Source organism: Musa acuminata, chromosome BXJ2-4, assembly GCF_036884655.1.
Source record: "Musa acuminata AAA Group cultivar baxijiao chromosome BXJ2-4, Cavendish_Baxijiao_AAA, whole genome shotgun sequence".
Classification (NCBI taxonomy): Eukaryota; Viridiplantae; Streptophyta; class Magnoliopsida; order Zingiberales; family Musaceae; genus Musa; species Musa acuminata.
The window spans coordinates 35,971,527-35,992,764 of NC_088341.1; the positions used below are offsets into that span (position 1 = coordinate 35,971,527).

At 39.7% G+C, this 21,238-nt stretch overlaps 4 protein-coding genes across 8 annotated transcripts; 2 read left to right on the forward strand and 2 right to left on the reverse strand.

Annotated features, from left to right (window-relative positions):
* Window positions 1-1,008: 1,008 nt before the first annotated feature.
* Window positions 1,009-4,198, forward strand: LOC135610579 (brassinosteroid-responsive RING protein 1-like). The gene is made up of 2 exons (XM_065105243.1): window positions 1,009-1,351; window positions 2,346-4,198. Exon 2 carries the CDS (start codon window positions 3,203-3,205, stop codon window positions 3,740-3,742), a length of 540 nt encoding a protein of 179 aa, XP_064961315.1. The 5' UTR covers window positions 1,009-1,351; window positions 2,346-3,202; the 3' UTR covers window positions 3,743-4,198.
* Window positions 3,888-10,010, reverse strand: LOC103980336 (uncharacterized). 2 transcript variants are annotated; one of them, XR_671321.3, is made up of 8 exons: window positions 9,667-10,010; window positions 9,340-9,566; window positions 8,899-9,009; window positions 8,246-8,401; window positions 6,692-6,933; window positions 5,552-5,886; window positions 5,324-5,458; window positions 3,888-4,893 (listed from the first exon to the last, which is right to left on the reverse strand). XR_671321.3 is itself a non-coding variant. In XM_009396712.3 (7 exons), the coding sequence occupies exons 1-6, from the start codon at window positions 9,951-9,953 to the stop codon at window positions 5,563-5,565; spliced, it is 1,347 nt and encodes a 448-aa protein (XP_009394987.1). In that variant the 5' UTR covers window positions 9,954-10,010; the 3' UTR covers window positions 5,167-5,458; window positions 5,552-5,562. The 2 variants fall into 2 exon arrangements, 1 of the variants encoding a protein (XP_009394987.1); XM_009396712.3 differs by lacking the exon at window positions 3,888-4,893 and having other exon boundaries at window positions 5,167-5,458.
* A 336-nt stretch (window positions 10,011-10,346) lies between these two features.
* LOC103980328 (uncharacterized) lies at window positions 10,347-14,875 on the reverse strand. The gene is made up of 9 exons (XM_009396699.3): window positions 14,578-14,875; window positions 12,583-12,647; window positions 12,078-12,126; window positions 11,809-11,903; window positions 11,391-11,476; window positions 11,232-11,291; window positions 11,064-11,145; window positions 10,846-10,959; window positions 10,347-10,775 (listed from the first exon to the last, which is right to left on the reverse strand). The coding sequence occupies exons 1-9, from the start codon at window positions 14,762-14,764 to the stop codon at window positions 10,605-10,607; spliced, it is 909 nt and encodes a 302-aa protein (XP_009394974.2). The 5' UTR covers window positions 14,765-14,875; the 3' UTR covers window positions 10,347-10,604.
* Window positions 14,876-15,756: 881 nt separating this feature from the next.
* LOC135610580 (uncharacterized) lies at window positions 15,757-19,596 on the forward strand. Of its 4 annotated transcripts, none has more exons than XM_065105245.1 (4): window positions 15,757-15,914; window positions 17,745-17,923; window positions 18,043-18,140; window positions 18,312-19,596. In XM_065105245.1, exon 4 carries the CDS (start codon window positions 18,734-18,736, stop codon window positions 19,412-19,414), a length of 681 nt encoding a protein of 226 aa, XP_064961317.1. In that variant the 5' UTR covers window positions 15,757-15,914; window positions 17,745-17,923; window positions 18,043-18,140; window positions 18,312-18,733; the 3' UTR covers window positions 19,415-19,596. The 4 variants fall into 4 exon arrangements, with proteins under 4 accessions (XP_064961317.1, XP_064961316.1, XP_064961318.1 ...); XM_065105244.1 differs by having other exon boundaries at window positions 18,050-18,140; XM_065105246.1 differs by lacking the exon at window positions 18,043-18,140.
* Window positions 19,597-21,238: the final 1,642 nt, after the last annotated feature.

Here is a 21,238-nt window from a genome sequence, read left to right on the forward strand (position 1 = left end):
AGGCTTAGTCAGAGGTGGTGGTAAGAACATTTGGTAAATTCAAAAGGGCTGAATGCATAAATTATTTTTCGACTTACTAATTATACGCAAGAAAATAGAAGAGATTTCTTGGAATCAAACCATCAACTCATATCCATTGTATCATCTCCATATTTATGTAACAACAATAAAGTCGTAAGTTCCGAAATCTATAAATTGTTATATGCTTAGTTAAATTAAAAATATTTAAAATTTTTATTAAAATCATATCCATCATATAAATTGATTTATTTAAAAATAAAAATCCAAGAAATAGAGATGAGAGATTATTATTGTTATTTTTTTTTTCTTGAACCCACATCTATTTATTTTAATGTTAAAAGATCACTGTCATCTTTTCAATCAATCAAAAGATGTGGATCATATTTAGAAGGCATATTTATTGGAACCAATCAAGAATGGACACTGAAATGGGATGGAAAGGCACTTCACATCCAATTTGCCCCCCTTGCTTGACCAGAGTGCCATGTTAGCCACAATGTCACCCTCATCCCTCCACCAACATACTTACTTGATGTTGATGTGGTGATTGGGTCATTTGCTCTCATATTTATTTCCACATGTTCTCCAAAATACTTGAGATCCTATTTCAAACAATAATCATAGTTTAATATTTAACATAATAAAAAAATATTAAAGAGCAAGACACCTCTAAATATCATTCTATCTCAATTCCAATCTGACTAATAGTCATATATATATATCATCAAACAAAAATTCACTGATTAAACTATTTATTTTTTTTATCATTCTTAATACTATTCTTATAATTGTATTCATGTGTTTTAAATAAATAAATAAATGAATAAATAAATAAGATGCATATAATTAATGACATGTTGATAAACTCGATCCATGGCTTCAATGAATGATGCAGTAGATTTGATGGAATTGACGTCCGATTCCATCTCGAAAACTACGTGGTCGACCATAATTGAGCACATGAGATCTCCATCACAGGGAGGGAGGGAGGGAAGAAGGGAGAGGTGGATTGGCCAATACATTTGGCTGTTTCCGGGGGGAGTGGGGGCTTCGGTGCCGACAAGGAGGAGACAGCTCGTCGGCTTCTCTTCCTCTTGCCGCTGCTTGCCTTGTTGTTGTTAGCCGACGACGGTGGAGAAGACAAAAGAGGAGTGCTGGTCGCAGTGCAGCGACTGAGAAAGCTCACCTACCGACTCTTTTGTCTTTCCTCCGTGCACGCCAGCCCCATCCACCTCCTCCTCCGCCGACGGTGGCGGCGCCGCCCCCACGCCTCCTCCTGCCAGCACCGTGCCCGGAGATCGAGAAGAGATCCTTCGTGAACACACTTGAGGTATGCAATTTTCCATCTTCATTCTTCTTTCAATTGACAGGAATATATGTTTCTATCCCTCATTAGAATGATATAAATTCGATATAAATAACCAAACTTGGTTGCACGAGATGGAACTCAGATGATGAAGCTCTATCTATTGTCCATGTACAATAGAAAGAGCAGAGAAGCAGGAGGAGGAGGGTGTGATAATTTCACCATGGTCATAGTAGTAGTAGCCTTTGTCCGGAGGGTCGAAGCTGGATCAGGCTGTCTCCAAGTCAGCTTCAGGTAATAAATAGGACACCCTCTCTCTGCTGTAAGCATCTGGTCACAGTACACATCTCATGGCACAGGCAACGGGAGAGGAGGCCATCACTTTTGTTGTCAATCAGTACATCACCTGTCCATCTCTGACTCCCATCAGCTGTACCACCGAGGAGACAGTGTTGATGGGGGGAATGTGAAAGCCAGATCATATCATTGCAGCTTTCACAGCTGTTCATGAGGCTGGGAGGAGGAGGAGAGGAGGAGGGAAAGAGGGAGGAGGGGAAAAGAAATCGATCCGGTGTGCCCTTAATTCCTCACTGTGTTGGGGGGGACATGTGAGATGTGTCTCGTTACCGGGGAGAAGAGTGAATATTTCTGGAGATCCTTCTCCTCGAGGTCACATGCAAACCTGCACTGTTGCCTCGAGCTTTCATGACAAAGGGACCTCCATTAGGTGGGTTGCTACTACTACCCATGTTGGCACCAGCGTTCGATAACATGTGTTGGATTCCATGGAACTTTGCATTTGGAGGTAGCCAGCCACAAGAGAAAGAAGAAGAAGAAGAAGTGATTCATGTGCTGGAATCATGTGGAAGCTGTGTTGTGTGTCGATGTTTTGACACGAGAGTGGTGGCAAGTGAGATGTGGCAATCTAAGAGAGCACATCCGGCTTACCCCCTGTCGCCGTGTCTTAAATGCTGCATCTGACCTATTGCATTCTTTGTGCCTCTTTCCATTGATGCAGTCCACGTCAAGTCCTCAGGCATCGAGATAAGGTGAGCCCCCCACCCATCTTGATGGTTACACGCGGGGAGGTGAGATGCTTCTTACGGCATCCACGCCATGCCATGCCACGCCATGCCATGCCATGCCTCGATACCTTTTCGCTGACAGAGAATATGATTAAGATCACAAGCATCAGCGATCGAGTTCTTTGATGGATTGACAAGCAGAATTTAACGTGGCAGATCCAGCCATCTCGAATGGATTCAAGCTGCAAATGGTTAATACACTGGCAATTAAGAGCAGGCGAAAGAACACCGAGAAGGAGACAAACGCAAGCATCTCTCTCTCTCTCTCTCTCTCTCTCTCTCTCTGATGACCAACACTTTTTCTTCTCACTGTTTGTTCTCTCTCTCTTTTTTTGTTTTCGGTCTCGAGATATGAAGAGCGGAAACTAATGAATGAATGAGCACGATTAGTTAGCTGTTGCAAGAAGAAGCATTCTACCTTTCGGATGATTAGTCAAATGGAACATCGATACATCACATGGGATTCTTCTGGTCGTTCTCCACAGGGAGAGGGAGAGGGGAGAGGGGAGAGGGAGATGGAGATGGAGATGGAGATGGGACAGCCCCCACACCATCCCTCCTCCTCCTCCACCTCCTTCTCCTCTCTGTATAAAATGGCCAATCCACCAGCTTTTCCCAGACAGCCACAGAGAGGGAAAAAAGGGGCAAGTGAGTTGCGCACTGCAACCTCTCTGCACCACCCACGTCCTTTGTTAGCTGTAGCGTTCCGTCTCTGCTTTCTTCCACCTCTTTGCTTGACCTACACTGACTGCCGCAGCTCATCGGCTCCTCTGGCTCTTCGATCCTCGACATGGGGTTCCCGGTTGGCTACTCTGAGCTCCCGAAGCTCCTCCTCCACCTGCTCTTCCTCTTCGCCCACCTGAGAAGGCTCATCAACTGGGTCTTCCACTGCCTCGGCCTCGGCGCCCTGCTGGAGTCCGAAGCGCAGTGGCATGACACGGACGCCCACGCCCATTACCACCAGACGGGCCTTTGCTCGCTCCCGGCCGAGCTGATCCAGGAGAGCTCGCCGGCGATCCGGTTCCAGGAGCTGGTCACCGCGCAGCGCGGCCATCGCTGCTTGCCGGAGAGCTGCGCGGTGTGCCTCTACGAGTTCGAAGGCGCCGACGAGGTCCGGCGGATGGGAAACTGCCGCCACGTCTTCCACCGGCACTGCGTCGACCGGTGGCTGCAGCACGGGCAGTGCACCTGCCCTCTGTGCCGAGCGCCGCTTGTCCCCGGGGAGCTGCACGCCGACAGCTCTTTGTCTTACGACGAGGGACACCTGTGCTCCTTCCCGCTGCCGCCGGCGGTGTCTGCGCTGCGTCCCCTTCGGTTGCCTGCTTCCTAGCGATGGAGATCGGCGAGCGAGCAAGCAGTGTACAGAGGTGATGGAAGCTGTGCAAAGCACAAAAGTCGGATGCAATAAGACAGGGAAGAAGACCATCAATCATAGTGTGGGTTGGTTCTTCTCCTTGTACAGTCTTGGTTGGGAATGAGGCTTGGGAGAGCGTGACATGAAGCTTTCTTGAGGGTACTCTTGAGTGTTCCAAAGGAGTTTGGAGCTTGAGAGAGAGAGAGAGAGAGAGAGAAGGGTCTGCAACCTGTTCACTGCAGCACTTCCTTGGTTGGATTGGAGGCTTGAGAGAAGAAGGATCAAAATCCTACTGGTGTGGGTTGATTTTGATGTGTAATATCTGCTCCCTTTCTTCTGACTTGAATTACCAGCAAAATTTTTTGTTGCTGGTTGCTTGTAAGGGTTGTAACTTTGGATTGAATGAGACTGAGAAACTTCTGCTTGGTTTTACGTTTTAGTGTTGTGGCTAATGGATGCCATCATGCTTGAGAACATGCCAAGATAACAGTTAGTTTAACTGGTAAAGACTTTAATAGTTTATCTTAAGAACCTGTCACTTATTCTCAGTATTAAATTGATATGCAACTTAGATCCCTACAGTTCTTAGATCCCTACAGTTTAGAAAGAAGGATGCAATGCAATCCCTACCGTTTAGAAAGAAGGATGCAACAATAATTGACAAAGAAGTAATCTTATTCTCAGTAATAAATTGATTTGCAACTTAGATTCCTACGGTTTAGAAAAAAAAGGATAGAACAATAATTCACAAAAAAGTAATCTTACCGTAAACTTCTACTCACCCTTCGGGTAAATTACCCTTCGGGTAAATTAGAAAGAAGGATGCAACAATAATTCACAAAGAAGTAATCTTACCATAAACTTCTACTAGCTCTTCGGATAAATTAGAAAGAAGGATGAACAATAATTCACAAATAATGAGTAATCTTACCGTAAACTTCTACTCGCCCTTCGGGTAAATTAGAAAGAAGGATGCAACAATAATTCACAAAGAAGTAATCTTACCGTAAATTTCTGCTCGCCCTTCGGGTATATTAGAAAGAATGATGTAACAATAATTCACAAAGAAATAATATTACCGTAAACTTCTGCTCGCCCTTAGGGTAAAGGATTCCTAAGACTCAGATCTGCCATTAAAAAAAAAAAAGTAATCTTATCACAAATATAGTTGACAAAATGTAAAACTCTCAAAGATGGACTAATATCAGTGCTTGAAGTTTTCCAAAATGACTATGATCATATCAAGTATTATTTAGATTGACAATGTAGCACATATAGAACCAACCTTTTCTAGGAAATCTCAAAGGCAAATAGCTATGTCTGTGGTGATGATTGATGCCAACTCTGGTTGGCCTTTCTATCAATCAAGCTTAATATGATGAAAAAAGAAACATGGAGGATGAAACACAACAGGAATGGCATACAGATGCTGAAAGACTTGCAGTTCGCAAACAAGTTTGTGTACAATAAGCAGTTCACAAAGAAATGACATCAAACATTTAGCTTGCAGGTCTAATTCCTATGCATTGATATCCCTGCGAGAAGTCGAGAGTGCACCACAAATTATTCTCAGTGAGCTCCTCTAGCAAGTCCATTCTGGAAGGTGACAACCAAGGAGTATTAGGAGACACACAGATGAAGCCGAGAGTGCACCACAAATTATTCTCAGTGAGCTCCTCTAGCAAGTCCATGCTGGAAGGTGACAACCAAGGAGTATTAGGAGATGCACAGATTATGCATTAGGTATGGATATTCGATGTGAAATAATGCGACCATGCAGCATACCTCGAAGGGTTCTACATCTTCTGAAGGACAAACAACCCAAATCCAATGCCCAGAAAGGTCGCGATTGCAATTCCAAAAATGCCTGCGAGAATCCCAGGGACTATCAAAGAGGTCCAACCTTTGGCGGTTGCCATTCCGCAAGCCGTTGTAGGTCCCCCAACATTGGCATTTGATGCTATCAGAAGCAACTTCTGCTCAAATCCAAGTAGTCTTCCGAGTCCAAGAATTATGGCAAGATGCACCGCTATTTGGACCGAAGCAAATGCAAAGATGCCAGGTGTTGTGTTAATCACATTCCAAATACTACCATTTGCTCCAACAACAGCAAAGAAAACCTATTGTGAGAAAATATAGCTTTAGCTAATCACACCTCAAGGAATAAAAAGATTCCATGCCTGAGTGTGTATCGTTGAATGACAGAATTAGATTGCTTCATACTGGATGGAATTTCATCAAACCTTACACTGACAAAAGAAACAAGGGGCAGAACTGATCAACAGTTTTTGTTGGATTCCAGATCGAATGGCCAACTTCAGATATCATGTCAACTCTTTTTATAGAACATATTTCAGGAATGCTGAAATGAGACTAGCATGATCATGGACTAGAATAATTTTATCTGGTCAGAAGTCCGTCGATAAATCCTTTCGAGAGCTCCAAAAAAAGGTGGAAGATGAATTCCCATATAATTGATCTAGCAATCATGAAGTCGATGAAATGTTCACATCCTTTAACTTCTGTATATAAACTCTTAATGGCATTACCATATTTTTCATCTAAGCATATCTATATTTGGGCTTATGATTGTGCAGAACTCCATGCTAGTCCTGCAATGTTTATTTCAACAGTGCAAAACAATGGCCTAGCTACCGCTGAATACTGTTGCTTGTTAGAACACATCGATGTGGTAATGCAAATTATCAACAAAGGAAACTTCCTAGTTTAACTTGTAAAGCATACAAATCTTGTTAAAGCGAGCATATTGTTGGTTTACATACAGATACTGCACAAATAATTTAAAGCCTGATGACCAGTGGCAAACAACTTATTCTTATGGGAAGCTTACTGGAAACCACAGAATCGCAAGAGGCAGGTACGAAGGAAAGCATCTATAAAGAACCTAGGAAAGAGAGATTTTACCTGCATCAAAATCAAAGCCATAGCTTCACTTGCAGGAGCAAGGCCACTAAATTGTGATGGAAATATGGTTGCCAAGGCCACAACGATTGCCGTTATGCATGGAAGATTTCCACCTTGAATACCATAATATTTGGTTATAAAAGTAGCTGCTTTGCAGATTGCAAAGGAAATAAAGATGGATGTAGCACTTTGTAACACAGGTAGCTTATTTCCTGCCTTTGTTTCGGAGTCCATCCGAGCATCTGCCAAGGTCAAGAATTTTGGATGACAAGCATGCAGAGATTTAAGAATAACTGTCTACAAAAATAGGATTAAAAATGTCCATATTTTTTTAATTGGAATACATTAGTCATGTGAGCTTTGATTGCAATCATTGATGCTGTTGTTCAATTGGCACATATGGGTGTAACTCCTATATGGCTCATCAAAAACTTCAAGGCAATCAAAATTGTGGAAGACCATTAAATCTATATGGTATATGTACTTGAAATTAGTTTGCATTCAAACAAAACCATTATTTAATTCTCTCAGAGCACCTACATACTCAGTATATGGTCTCTTGATTCTAGTACTTTTCGTACAATCTCAACAGAAAAGATCTATTCACAAACACAAAAATTGCATAATAGGAAATCATCCAGATAGTAGACATTAAGAATCACCAGCAAAATAGACTACTTTGTTATTCGTTTGCCATAAAAAGGTTTGTAGAGACTACCATGCAACATTCTTTCATATTTCAAGATTGACTCGTTGAATGAATGCTGAATTTTACAAAACCAGATTCCGTTTCACGTGATATTGAAACGTACTCCCCATTGTTTGTATATGTTCTGATACATAAGACATACAGTTCTTCATAAATCAGATCAAGAGAGAGGAACTTTTCAAATAGGATAGCTATAAGACATTGTTTAGTACTTGCAAGTTGCAACAACCTATAAGCTATATTATTATTCATATTAAACATAGTTGTGTAGCCTACATGTTTGAAACACACTCCAGCTTTCATCTGAACATAACCTCATACTTATTTTGTCTTCTTGTTAGTGAAAATATTTTTCTTTAATGATTGGTTCCTCTTAATTTAGTGAATATATTATACTTTTAAGCACATTTTTCCATTGCAAAAAGTTTGATAGATTTGTGACATTTTAAGTTGTTTAATGCATCAGCAAAATTTATAATAACTTCTCAAAGTCTGTTCCAAACAGTTTATTTGCAAGATATGATGTTCAGGTTGGATCTCACAAAACAATACTACTTGTTAGCATTGTGCTTCTACTTAGAAGCCTAATCAAAGTTATTATCGAATCACATTGTGTCAGCTCACACAAATTTAACTCATGACTGTCAAAATTTGTCAAGATACAAAATTATTTAGGTAGACAGTTAGTTGCACTACATCCATTTTCATAGTGAATAATAAGCTGTATCTGACAGACAACACAAAAGTTAGCAGAGCAATATACAAGATCACCAACGACCAGAAAAATCACAGTGTTCTGCATTTGCATGCGTGAGTGAAAAATATCGTAAGTAATATGTACCCACCATTTACAGTTGTAGAAACTTCTGGAGGTATTCTAGAGGCTAACGCAAACAGAGAGGTAAAATATACTGCACATATAACATTGTCTGCGGCTAGCCCTGCAGCTAGAACTGAAGGGGAAACACCAAGAGCCTCCGAAACAGCAACATAATTGACCGCTGAAACGTTATGCAGATCAATTATAATAGTAAGGTCAAGATTACAAATTAAATCATATATACATGAAATAAATACATAAACAAGAAACTCTAATGTAGATAAAAATTGAAATGAAAACAATCCAGCTAAAAGTGTAAAACAAATGGGACTCAACAAACTTTTATATTACTCAATTGCCAATTAGACTGAAGTGAAAAACCATGATAAGACATCAATAATCATTAAGTAATTTATCGGATCACACAAGTCCAAAGTGTTCCGGGTAGGTCAGTATGAATTTTATGGAAGTACCAAATGCTTTCTTCTTATTTATATATATATGACATCTCAATCCAATGTTTATGGGCCAATAAGGCATTGATATACTTAAACAGTGTCTTGAATTCAGGGCTCCTTTTCATCTTCCGATACATCGCCAAACAAATCATTGCAATATGCGAGGAAAAATAGCTAAAGAACCACAAACACAGAAAAACGCAACATTCTCAATTGATACCTCCGCCAATGTGTCTGCTCATTAAGGCTGCTGCAATCTTCCAACTATCCTGTCCGAGTGATCGCATGGGCACCAGAAGATATGCTACTACGGTGCCAATTGTCGTGGCCACTGTCATACAGCAATTCAGAATCAGAGGACCTCGAACTAAAAGTAGAGGTAAAAGAATGCAACAAACGATAACACAACAGTAATGAAAACAACAAAGTAAACTCGACATATTAGCACTCCAAGTTTCATCATAACATGAAATGCATTAGAACCATATTGATGTTTTATTGAGTATATATAAGATTTCAGATGATAAGAGGAGATCAGTATGCTTGTGAAATTGTTATACCCCTTAGTGTTACTAATCCTAAGAGTGATGATTAACGAATCATTTCAAACAAAGAACACTAGAGAAACAAGATCAAGAACCATCAGGGAACAGAAACGTGCCAGATCCGACCAAGAACGCAAGGAGCAGAGTCCCGGTGGACCTGAGGACACGGCGGAGGTCCGCGTTGAAGAGCAGCAGAGGCACGGCCATCGGGAGCAAGTAGTCCAGCACCACCCGGTAGGCGGACGCATCGGAGGCGATGATGCCGGCGCTGCTCGCCGCTAGCCCGACCAAGGTGCTCACCAGCGCGCCGCTCAACGCGCTCCCTACCTTGGTCTTCTCCGACCTTTAAGAAACCCAAAGAAAACACATCAGAAACAGGGAAAGGGGGAGACGTCTAGCGTGAATTCTCGATCATAGAGGGAGGGAGGAGAGCGCGGTGAGACCAGATGCCGAAGGCGCCGGCGGCGAAGAGGGCGGTCCAGTTGCCCCATTGGTCGTCGGGGGAGATGAGAGGCACCGCGAGGCGGTGGGCGGCGGCGATCGTCGGCCTTCTGTAGATGGTGGTTGAACGTGAGAAGAGCGAGTGGTGATGGCGGCGAGAAGAGAGTGAAGAGGAGGAGCTGTTCCGGTTAGCTGGGAGGTGAACTGGGCAGATGGCGGTCCGGGCCGTGGAAGCTGCAGGCGAAGAGGAGGGGCGAAGGGAGAGGAGAGAAGACAGCGCGACCGCCATCACCGAGAGAGAGAGAGAGAGAGAGAGAGAGAGAGAGAGAGAAGAGAGAGAGAGGAACAATCGACGGTCGAGTGAGATGAGAGCTGCTTTTTGAAACATTTTTCAAAAAAATAAATGTTTCCAGATTACTTGTAATGTTTTCACAAAAAATATATTCTGAGAAACACTCTTGGAAATAACAATTCCAGAAAACGCTTCCGTGATTTGTGGATTCGCCACATGTTACTGTTACTTTAAAAATGATTCAAAAAACAAGTTAATTTGGAAATACTTTTAAATAGAACAAGTGCGCGGCACATGGGAACTCCTGACGCGGAGGAGATGTTGGAAGCCGCAGTTATAATAATGCTAAGAAATATAAGCTAAATAAATCAAAGCACATCCCAAGAAGACTTATAATTACCATGATTTGAAATAATACCACTCCAAAAGTAGTTCTACAATAGCAATTCTCTAGATTGAAACTTAGCTGAAAGAATAAACTTAATGTTAGTAGACAAACATGATTTGATTTTGGCAGCATATTAGCCACTATAATCCCAAGGGGAAAGAGGACAAAAAAAATCCCCCAAACAAATAGACCATGTTTTCTTCATCACTTCTGTGAATTTTCTTGATTAAAGTGACAAGGATTTCACAGAAAAATCAGAATCAGGAGTTCAATTTCATGTTCTTTAGCATGCTCATGAGAAGGGGTAGTTTATTGGGAGCCCTCTGCTTGTAGTCCCTTTGCAAAGCCTCTGCAGCTAGAGTTTGTACATCAGACATCTCTTTCTCTTCCTTGTTCCGTCCTTTTGTTAGCTGACGGATCGCAACACTACACTGGAGAAATTTGGATTGCACATCAATATGATTGTTGCAAGAGATTTGTAAGTTACTCGGGATATCTTACCGAACATACGCCATAGAGAGCTCTAGTGTTCTTTCCCCCGGTTAAGGCAACCGTTGATGCATAGTATTTTTTAGCTGTCTGAAGATTTTCTAAACCACCAATGGTGTAAAGTACCTGTTGAATCAAAGTATCGAGAATAAGAAACTACCACATGCCCTTATGCTAGAACTTGAAAACAAAAATGTTGTCATCAAGACAGATAGTAGTAGGCCACTTGCCTCTGCATAAGCTAGATGATATGGAGGAACTGTTGGTTGAGATAGTATCAGCTCCTCATAACAAAAGGCTGCTTGCTTATACCTAATCAGAGAACGAAGATATGCACATCTTAATGAAAAGAAACACGCTTTAATGTTATTACAAGAGTGACAGTTGAGATGCCTTACATCTGTAGAGACACATAGATTTCAGCCAGTTCTCTCCAAGCATCATGATCTGCCATGAATCTGATATAAGATTTAACAATAATCAATTCATTGAAAATATTTTTATCACAATGTAACAGAAAAGGATAGCGATAGAAGATGCCTGGAAACAGTCCTTACATTTCTAGGTACTTGTTGAGGAATTTGACAGCAGCTGATAAATCTCCTTGTGCTTTTGCCATAGCAACCTTTCTCTTGTGAATTATCTGCATGGTTGGTGTCGGTCTTAGACTTTCTATGCATCACTTTTCAAGAAATAATAACAAATATATGCCAGCTAAAGAGAGAAAATATAAGAAAAAACCAACTAACTAAGATACATCTTGAATTTATGAAACCACTGAGATAAACCCCCAAGGAAAATTAGCGATATTGATGTCCTCTAATTCTACTTAAACTTGAGTAAATGAATTCAACCTCATTGATTGACTGCCAATCGACCAATTATAATCACCATTTAAACTTTTGGATCTATAAACATAAACAGAATTACTTCTGTACATTCAGAAACGATTGAAGAAGAACAGCCAGAGACTACCTGATCGAGTGGGCTATCGCCTAGAAGACGTGCATAAACCTTTTCTGCTTCAGCCCATGCTCCTTTGGACTCGAGCAGCATCCCTTCTACTCTGCCTGAGAATAATTGTATCAAAGGTTAAGTAGAAGTAACTTGTACAAGCCTCTGCAAGAAATCAACACATGCACTGTATAAAACCTAAAAAACAAAAAGTAGATTGCATGGTATTCTGATATAGGTAAATCATTTTTTATAGAAGACAAAAAAATGTTAACACTAAAAATTATCACCAATTCTTATGCTTCCAGGGAATTGTTTTGAGAGAACTGCAATGCAATCCTGCAAACAATAAGACAAAATATGATAAACAAACAATCTTGAAATGCATTTAAAAGTAACATGCTGATTTCTTAGACCATATGCAAAATAAATGGTCAAGTTTCAAAGAGAAGGGGATTATAACATATTCCACTGTGACTCCGGCCAATGTTAATCCTTGCAAACAAATATCTAATAGTGAAATTTTACTATACATGTATTTCTGATCCAGTTAATTTTTTAATGAGCTATTCACTAGAAAAGAACTGGAAGGTGTAAGAATTTATTGCTCAGCAGTGAATAACACAATCAGCATGGATTAACCATTTGAGCATAAAGGAGAAAATAAGTCGTTGAGCATACAATGAGAAATTGTTGCAACAATTATGTCTTTATATGTAAAAGGAAATTCAGAAAAAAGATAAAACAAAAGACAGTAAGATAGATAGGTTGAGGGAGAGAGAGAGAGATCTTTACCTTTGCAACATCATACTGCTGGCAATCCATAGCAGCAAAGGCCACCTGCTCATAAAGAGTCCATTCTGCATCAAAGAAAACAAGTATTGGATTCCTCTATTGCTCATAATGACTACATCTATTTTATTTGCATCCGTACATTTATGCATGTGGTACATGTATGAGTGTAACAATTGCAATAAAGAGATAACAGCAAGCAGTGATCATTGTAAAGAAGGAATTTGATCGTCAGTTTATGTAACTGCCTTTAGTTGAAAAGTATAATACAATAAGGAGACAGTAATCTTATATGATCATACCACAGACTAATTTTTCCAACAATTATTTCTAGTTGAAATTGAAAACTCATTTTTGTATCCAGACTTTAAAAGAGTATCCTAAGGAAGCATGGCTACATTTCAGTTTATGCAGCTCAATACAGGAAGGACATCAAGATCAATGGAGGGAACAAAACCAAAACCATTTTTCACTGAGAATGCATCAATATTATTTTCATCCAAAATTTCCCTATTTAATGAACATATATTTCCGTGTGATTTTCTTAATTTTTTCATCAAAAAATGTGAGAACAGTTATAAAAATAAAATCTGGAGTGAGTCTATGACCACACCCTCTAGATTATGGATGAAGTCACGCAAGAAGTCCCTCGACCAAACAGCATCTACATCCCTTTTACACCTGTTGTGCTTCAAAGAGTACGTCTCTATTCATCTTTTTTCCTCAATCTACACTGACATGACCATCTCAATATAGCAATACACAGTCATGGCTGCAAAAAATTAAACCCTAATTATATTTTACTGTGAAACTAACGATGAAATCAGAATATAATCAATTCTTCACGACCTGGTAGCACATTGTATGCCTTCAAAGATTTTCTTGGTCTACTTAATTTTTAATTATAACTTGACACCAAAAATGACAAAAAATTCCCTAAAGGCAGCATACAGTATGCATAACACCATAAGCGAATCTGCATCTTGAACAGTCATTTCTTAGTTGGGCCTAAGACCACTAATGATACCATAGTTATCATCACCTGAATTCAAAACCACGAGGCCTATGTCTCTGTAGCTCAGTAAAAAGGGTTGACACCGAATATGCAATTATTTGTGAGTAACACAGAGATTCATCTAACTTTGCCAGGAATTATCATTCTCATAGATGTTTGCTAGGTAAAAATTCAATTAATGCGAGTGACATGCAAGAGGATAATATTCTTGTACATGAAATCCAACTCGATATATCAGCAAACTTACAGAAGCTTTACTTACGGACCCTGACTTTGGTAGGCTTTGTTCCATAGATATTTGGTTTTGTTGGCCAACTAACATAAGTTTACTAGTTCTATAAATTGAAAATAAATTTCAAACGCTCAATAAGTTGTCCGGTTGGAGCCTAATTTCCTCAGCATTAGCCAATTCAATTATGGAGGAAAATGCCACTCGCTTATAAGACTTGTTTATGACATTAGTAGGACTTCCCCGATGATACTAATATAACAAAGAAGTACTGGTTGTAATAGTTCTCCTATGAGCTCGATAGCTCCTTAAATACCAATTATACTCTGTAAATATAAATGGCATCTTCCAATGGCTATATTTTAACATGACAATTGTTCCATTAAGTCCTTTCTGCAGATCGACTGGATCTACCATCTGAATTCAATAAATATATTACTTGCCGCATTCTCAAGTCTTTATTTGACCTAGTGTGAATCTGCTTATTTTCTTGTAATGTCAGTCTGATCACACGCAACAAAATCCTTCATAGGTGATAGGTTTTGCTGCATGGGATCCATCGCTTGTCCTGATAGAAACACCAATAAAGGTCTCAAAAGGAGCAGGATGCAGGCACCTAATGCTCGAGCAATGATTTATACCATGGTTAGCAGTTCCACAAACAGATTAACTTTTCCATAGAGATGATCCATGAGCAATTTTGAAGAGATCGCCAAATATGAACCGACAGAAGATATATAGTGACAGAACCAACCTTCCGCGCCAAGCTTGGATCGGGCCCTGTGGTCGTTCAAGATCGACAGGCCGTGCTTGAGGACCTTGTTGGATCGCCGGGCCTTGAGCTTGCGCACGAGGCAGAGGTACTCCCACGCCCCCCCGCCGCCGTTCTCGACCTGGCTCTCGAGCCGCTCCATCCGCGCTGCCTCCGACGCCCCCACCATCGGCCTGCGCTTGCCGGCGAAAACCTCCTTGCGGGCGAGATGTAGAAGGAAGAGAGAGGAAACAGAGCAACGCCGGCCGCCGTGATTCCAATAGCGATCGTCCTCGAAAGCAATGGGAGATCCAAGGAAAACGTACCCCAGAACGGATCCTCTCCATCACGTGTCGGATCCAATAGCTCCTCTCCACAGCCCAGCCGTCCACAGTGGGATCCACGTGCAACAATGATACCAATGGAGGGTTGCGATAGAAGAGTGAGCGGATGGAGGGTGGAGATCGAGAGAGGTTAATCATCGGACAGGTTCGATTTGGAGAGGATCACATAAACCTTCGTCGAAGGCGGATCCGATGACATGACTGGAGTTGGGTTATTGGACTTGGGGCTCGATCTATGCTCGCAACACATGAGATATGAATTCGGGTGCAAATGAGTCCAATCCATCTGAAAACAGTTCGAATTTATTCGTTAATATTAATGGTGTTTAATTAATTAATTATTTTTCTTAACCTTGATTGCTTGTATTGGAGACCGAGGCAGAAAAAATAATAGATTAAAAATAAAATGAAATAACAAAAAATAGAAATCTTAAATCAATTAAATGGAATCCGGACCCGATTAGAGCGGGTCGCGTATGATAAATCCGACCCGCTGACATCCGCTATCGCATCAAGTCAGCGTGAGACTGACGTGGCACGCGCGCCACTGTTACTTGGTACACCAAGCGTCACAGCATCACACAAAGGGAGTGCTTCGCGCACTGGCAGAAACGCCCGTCATCTCCTCGCATAATATTTATATGCGGATAAGGTCGATCCTTCGATTCCAACCGTTCGATGATCTCGCATAGGGATCGCATCCGGACGTACGCCGTCGGATGTTATCGTTGGTTAAATGACGTTAATACCCTTGCCCTCGGTTTCTTGTGCCTCCCTCACGCCTCTCGCATGTGATCAGTTGCTAATCCAACCCGACCCTCACACTCTCTCTCTCTCTCCCTCCCTTCCTCACCCCACCCACCCACCCCCGCCCCCGGGGAGACTACGGTAGATCTCAGATCGGAACTCTCATTGATCGTTTCTCTCGGGTTAATATACGCGGTCGCGAGGACGGAGGAAGCTCGAATCGGTTCCTTTCTTGCTCAATTCAGCCAGGTACAGCTCTCCTGACTTCTTTTCCGGGGATTTTCCCCTCTTTTCGATGTTATTAATGTGGTGCTGGATTTTATGAGTTCCTGTTGGTGGATCTGCACGCTGAGATGAGTAGGATTCATTTCCGGTTCTATATTTCCGTAGTTTACTTTGTAGTTCGTCTCATCGGATTAGGGCTTAGTTTTTTCTTAATGTAAGGTTTAGGGATTTGTTATGCTCTGTAAGTAATTGGTGATGTTACACGCTTCGGAACAATAAATTAGGTCGTTTGCGAGATCGGAAACGATTGGATGCCAGGAAACATGACACTTGGACTATGCGCGTGTTGCTTCTATCCAGGAGGTGGAGATTTTTCACTTGGACTATTCAAATCTGGGACACTTAATTATTGCTAAAATGGAGGGACAGCCTTTTTCATGAATCCTCTGTAAATGCTTCCAGCATTTTGATGAATAATGTAGCCTGAGAAGTTTATGAAAGGCGTGATGATTTGCATATAGTAATGGTTAGGTTAAGACTTGAGAATAGCAAGAAACGAAGACTTGGATATCTTAAATTATCTTCAAAGATGTTCTATTTCTTCAAAAATTATTATTAACATCTGTATCGTGATCCCATTTGCTGCATTTATTACTTCTCTTTGGTCGGTAATGCCTGAATTATCCAGGACAAATCTGAAGCACCAAGTCTATTGTGTTGGCTTGTTTCAAAAACACTTAGCTGACTGATTTGTGGCAACCTTCCTATATACAAAATAGTTCAATTAATTATTGCATCAGTCATATAATTTCATGTCACAGCATTGGTGGTGTAGATTATATAACTTCTGCCGATGGTTATCTATGCGAAGCCAGCATTACTAACAGGTTAGGGACTACTCTCATCTAACACAAAACTGTTTGAGGATCACAATGAATAAAGGTACAAGGTTTAGATTGCCCATTGAGATAAATTTCAATTATCATCGGTCTCACTGCACATTTGTTTTATGAAATAGTACATACTGTATTTTCTTGTTTCGTTCTAATGATCTTTTATTCCTTCTATTGGATTTCTTGCCTTCTGTTTCTTATTTGGCATTTGGTGAAACACCAGACTTAGATGCCAAATGCATGATCACCTTGTTGGTTCTAGTCCATGAAGGCTGCAAATAGAGTGCATGTTAGTGCTTAATTATCAAGGTTAAAAACCTTGTGGTACACGGACTGCAGCTTTTCTTGTAGGCATGTAATGGATTATTTGTTATCGCCTATTTTATTTATCATGCTGAAGTTAAAAGGTGATAAGTTGTAGGATTTCTCTTAATTGTTTAGTTATCATTGCAAAGGACAAAGGGTTTGGAAGATCAAAATTTGATGTAGATGTCAATGAGCTTGTGTTACCTTCTTTAATGCATTGATTGGTTGGCTTATTCTTAATCGTCTTCTTGGCCTGTATATAATTGGGGCTTTACATGCTCCTATCTTTTGTATGCATTCTTTTATAGATTGTATGTGTTTCTTAAAGATTTATGACGTTGTAGTGTCAATATCATTGCTGAATCTATTAGTAACTTTGATTGAACTCAAGATCTGAAAATTTGGTCTACGATCATTGTCGGGGATTATGGCTAGTGATTAGGAACAAATGGAACTGGAGTAAGGATGGGGAGGAAGGCATTGAAACTTGCCATTGGTTGCAATATCCTAAAATTTTCATTTCCATCTCAAGAAATATAAGATAATTACTTAGCTAATTTGGTTCGATTGATTAAGAGGATTTTTCTTTTTTGTTTTCATGTAAAAATAAGGAAGTGAGAAATGACTACTGTTTATCATTCCTTTTTTTAAACAGGGAAGCATGAATTACAGCTGTGGAAGACATTAATCATATGTACTGGAAACATTTAAAGTCTCTGATGTCAAGTTCCTCTTGGAGTTTTGGCAGCAATACATATGGGTGTATGCATCTGTAGCTAGGATCTGCAAATTGATCATTGTCAAGTAGTTCTTGTCGGGAATCTGGCTTAATAGGTGAAAACAGCACATGCATTTTAACTTAATTGCTTCTTTGATTTCATTCTTGCAACTGAATTCTTCGACTTGCAACTGAGGTAATTGCTTATTATGACAACAAACTTAACACGTCAAAGGATACAGGATACTACCATTTTTCTGTACCTTCTTATGGATTCTGGGCTCAAGATTCTTTCATGGAAGCATGAGATATGACACATATATTTAAAGTGTGGTAAATCCTGAGTCTTTTTTGAGATAATATTAATTATAGTGCTTTTGTGGAAATACTGATTGGATAATTTCTACACCTTTTGCATCCACTATTTCCTTCTTTTGTATATTTTTTTCAATAAAATCATTTAGTTTTGATTCTGATATAATAAATGTTTTTCCTTTTCTGCAGTGAGAAGGTCTTATGATCTGTTTCATCGAGTACTTTTGTCCTTCCACTAAGGCTGTTGTGGTTGGTATTTTGCAGTCCTGGTGTTTTTAATATGGGTGAGCATTTGTGCTGTGACAATTTGGGGAAAAGAGCCATCAGAAATGCGTTAGCTAGAACTTATCATTTCTCTCTCCTCCTTTCTCCTGTTGTTTCCTTTTGGGATTGCATTTTTCGTAAAATCAGATATTCCTTCAGACCGGAATGGGTGTAGGTTTGTGGTATTAACCTTTCAAGTAGTCTTTATATTTCTGGCAAAGAATAGTTGGGAAGATTTTTGAAATTTTAGGTCGAAGCTCTAGAGTGGTTTCAGAAGTCATCTTGTCTGGGTATTAGTCATTTGAATAAATAAGCTGAAATTGACATCTTAGAGGGATAATTAGTCAATGGAGAAAGTAAAATGTGGTCAGGTAAGTCCAGTCTTGAAGAAAGGAAAAAAGAAGCAGGCCAAGGGTGAGTTGGATCGCCTGAAGCAGGCTGAGAAGAAAAAGAGGCGCTTAGAGAAAGCACTTGCAACCTCTGCAGCCATACGTTCTGAATTGGAGAAGAAAAAACAGAAGAAGATAGAAGAACAGCAAAGGTTGGATGCAGAAGGTGCTGCAATCGCTGAGTCAGTTGCTCTTCATGTCCTTGTAGGGGAGGACACAGATGAATCCTGTCATTTCATGGTGAAGGATGCTAGTGAACATAGCCCATGGGAGTATTCACATAGTATTGATCATTTAATGGGTTATCAAGGCTTAGCAAAATATTCTTCTGGCAATGGACTGGGGTGGGCAACCGAAGCACATGTCCCTGCATGGAAGTGTAACAATTGGGGGATCGGACTGCCATTGCCATCTCAATTTCACCTGAAAGATTTTCGCTCATCAGCTTATGATGAAGCTGGTCGAGGAGCAGATATCTCTGCAGGATTAGAGGCTGCACAGGCTGTTGCATCACTGCAGATTGCAGAAGATTCACATGGTGCTCGATTTGATGGTCAGGGAGCGGCAACTGTTGTTATTAATAAACTGCTGGGAGGCAGCAATACTGGTGACAAATTCAACATTTACAGGAAGATATAACATAATTCTGATAAGCTTGTAAATAGCTATAACAAATTTCCCCTCGCTCTAGTGAGACTGCATATTTCTGTTGAGTTTTGTTCTATATCTTGCAAAATGTTTGTATTGTGATAATGTGTTTGAAAGAGGCTCTCATTTTTATGCAGTTTGGTAATAACTATATGTATATTGTTACTTGTTCATGATGGTATTGTTGATCTTGTCCATATGGTGAAAATGATATCATGTATTTGGAATTTTGGGAAATATGCATAACTGGAAGATTGAACGGTACATATGTTATATTTTTCTTTTTTCCAACTCTGTAATCGTTCATTTCATATTAATGATAACCTTTCTTTCTTGATTGCTATAGTTTTCTTTTTTTTCCACTCTATAATAGTTTTATAGAAGTTCATGATGTATTCCTTATATATTGTAATGTACGGAGTGTATTCATTATATATTCCAATGTTCGGAATGTATCATTTGAATGTATGACTTAAATGTATGATTGAGAAAAAAATCTTTCTCAAAACTTGTATAATTGTTGATATCATCCAGAGTCTTCTTATTTCAAGCAAGACTTCTTTTTTCTTATTATAACATTTTTTTACTTTCGATTTCTGCTTTCAGCTTTTTGGTTCTATGCGTTGCTTCGAAGACGAGGATGCATGACTTCTTCTCGTCCCCTTCTCGTTAATCGTCGAACTTACTAATACTATGATCGACCTTTTAACGATAGTCCATTGTCTTTCATCATCCTCTTGATTGCATCATTAGTACTCATGATCGAGAGGACTCAAAAGAGGAAGGAAGAGATCGTCTTTTTGTGCACTTCTCAAGTAAGTATCTTCTAATAGATCAAATCTTCACCATCTATGCGTTGAAATCAGATCATTAGTTAGTTTTAGATTTTCCTTATTGGATCACATAGTATGTCTCTCTCCTCTATATTTGATAATATGTCTCTCTCCTCTGTATCTGATGCTCTAATTATTATTTCGTCATAATACAATAGTTAATTTTAACTTACAAGGCTTATGCCTATCAATACAATAATTCTAATTCCCTTCAAGCTCTCTAAAGACGACAATTATGCATCATGCACAATTCACCAATATTCTTTTTGGATATGATGTATTAAACTACAATAACGACTCTATAAATTTAGCTTCATCTCCCAATCCACTCCTATAATATACTATAATAAAATTAGTGCTACTTACTTATGTGCTAACCCGGTGTTTCACTCATGTATGAAACACATTGTCACTTACTTCTACTCACTTCTACTTTATTAGAGATCAAGTTGTCAGATGTCAAGTACGTGTTTTTTAATCTATACTTCTAACTATCCAACAGATTCCCTCACGAAGCTTCTCATTCGTAGGATATTTCAGTTGTATTGAATTAAGGTTTATATTTTGTATGAAAGTTAAATTTAACAGGGGTACGATAGATAAATATGGAATAATAATTTTACATTCAATATATACTCTAATCCTCGATCAATATATAATTTAAGAATTAATTATATATTTAAATATATCATTTGAAAGCCTGATTTGAGTAAAAAAAATCTTTCCCTTAAAATCTATATAAATAATAACATCTCTTTCGTATCAAAATTTTTAATTCTTCATAGTTCACTTCACTTCGATGATAACCTCTGAAATTGCATTTGCGAATACTTTTTCATCCCTAATCAATTTCCAGGGAAATATAATCATGCAAATTAGCTCTCTACAAGTGCTGTGGGACAGATGGTTGCTTGCTAAATGCCTTCTCCATCCTCCAAGGAAAACAAGCAGCAGCAAACGTTAAAGCTGTGAATTCGACAGA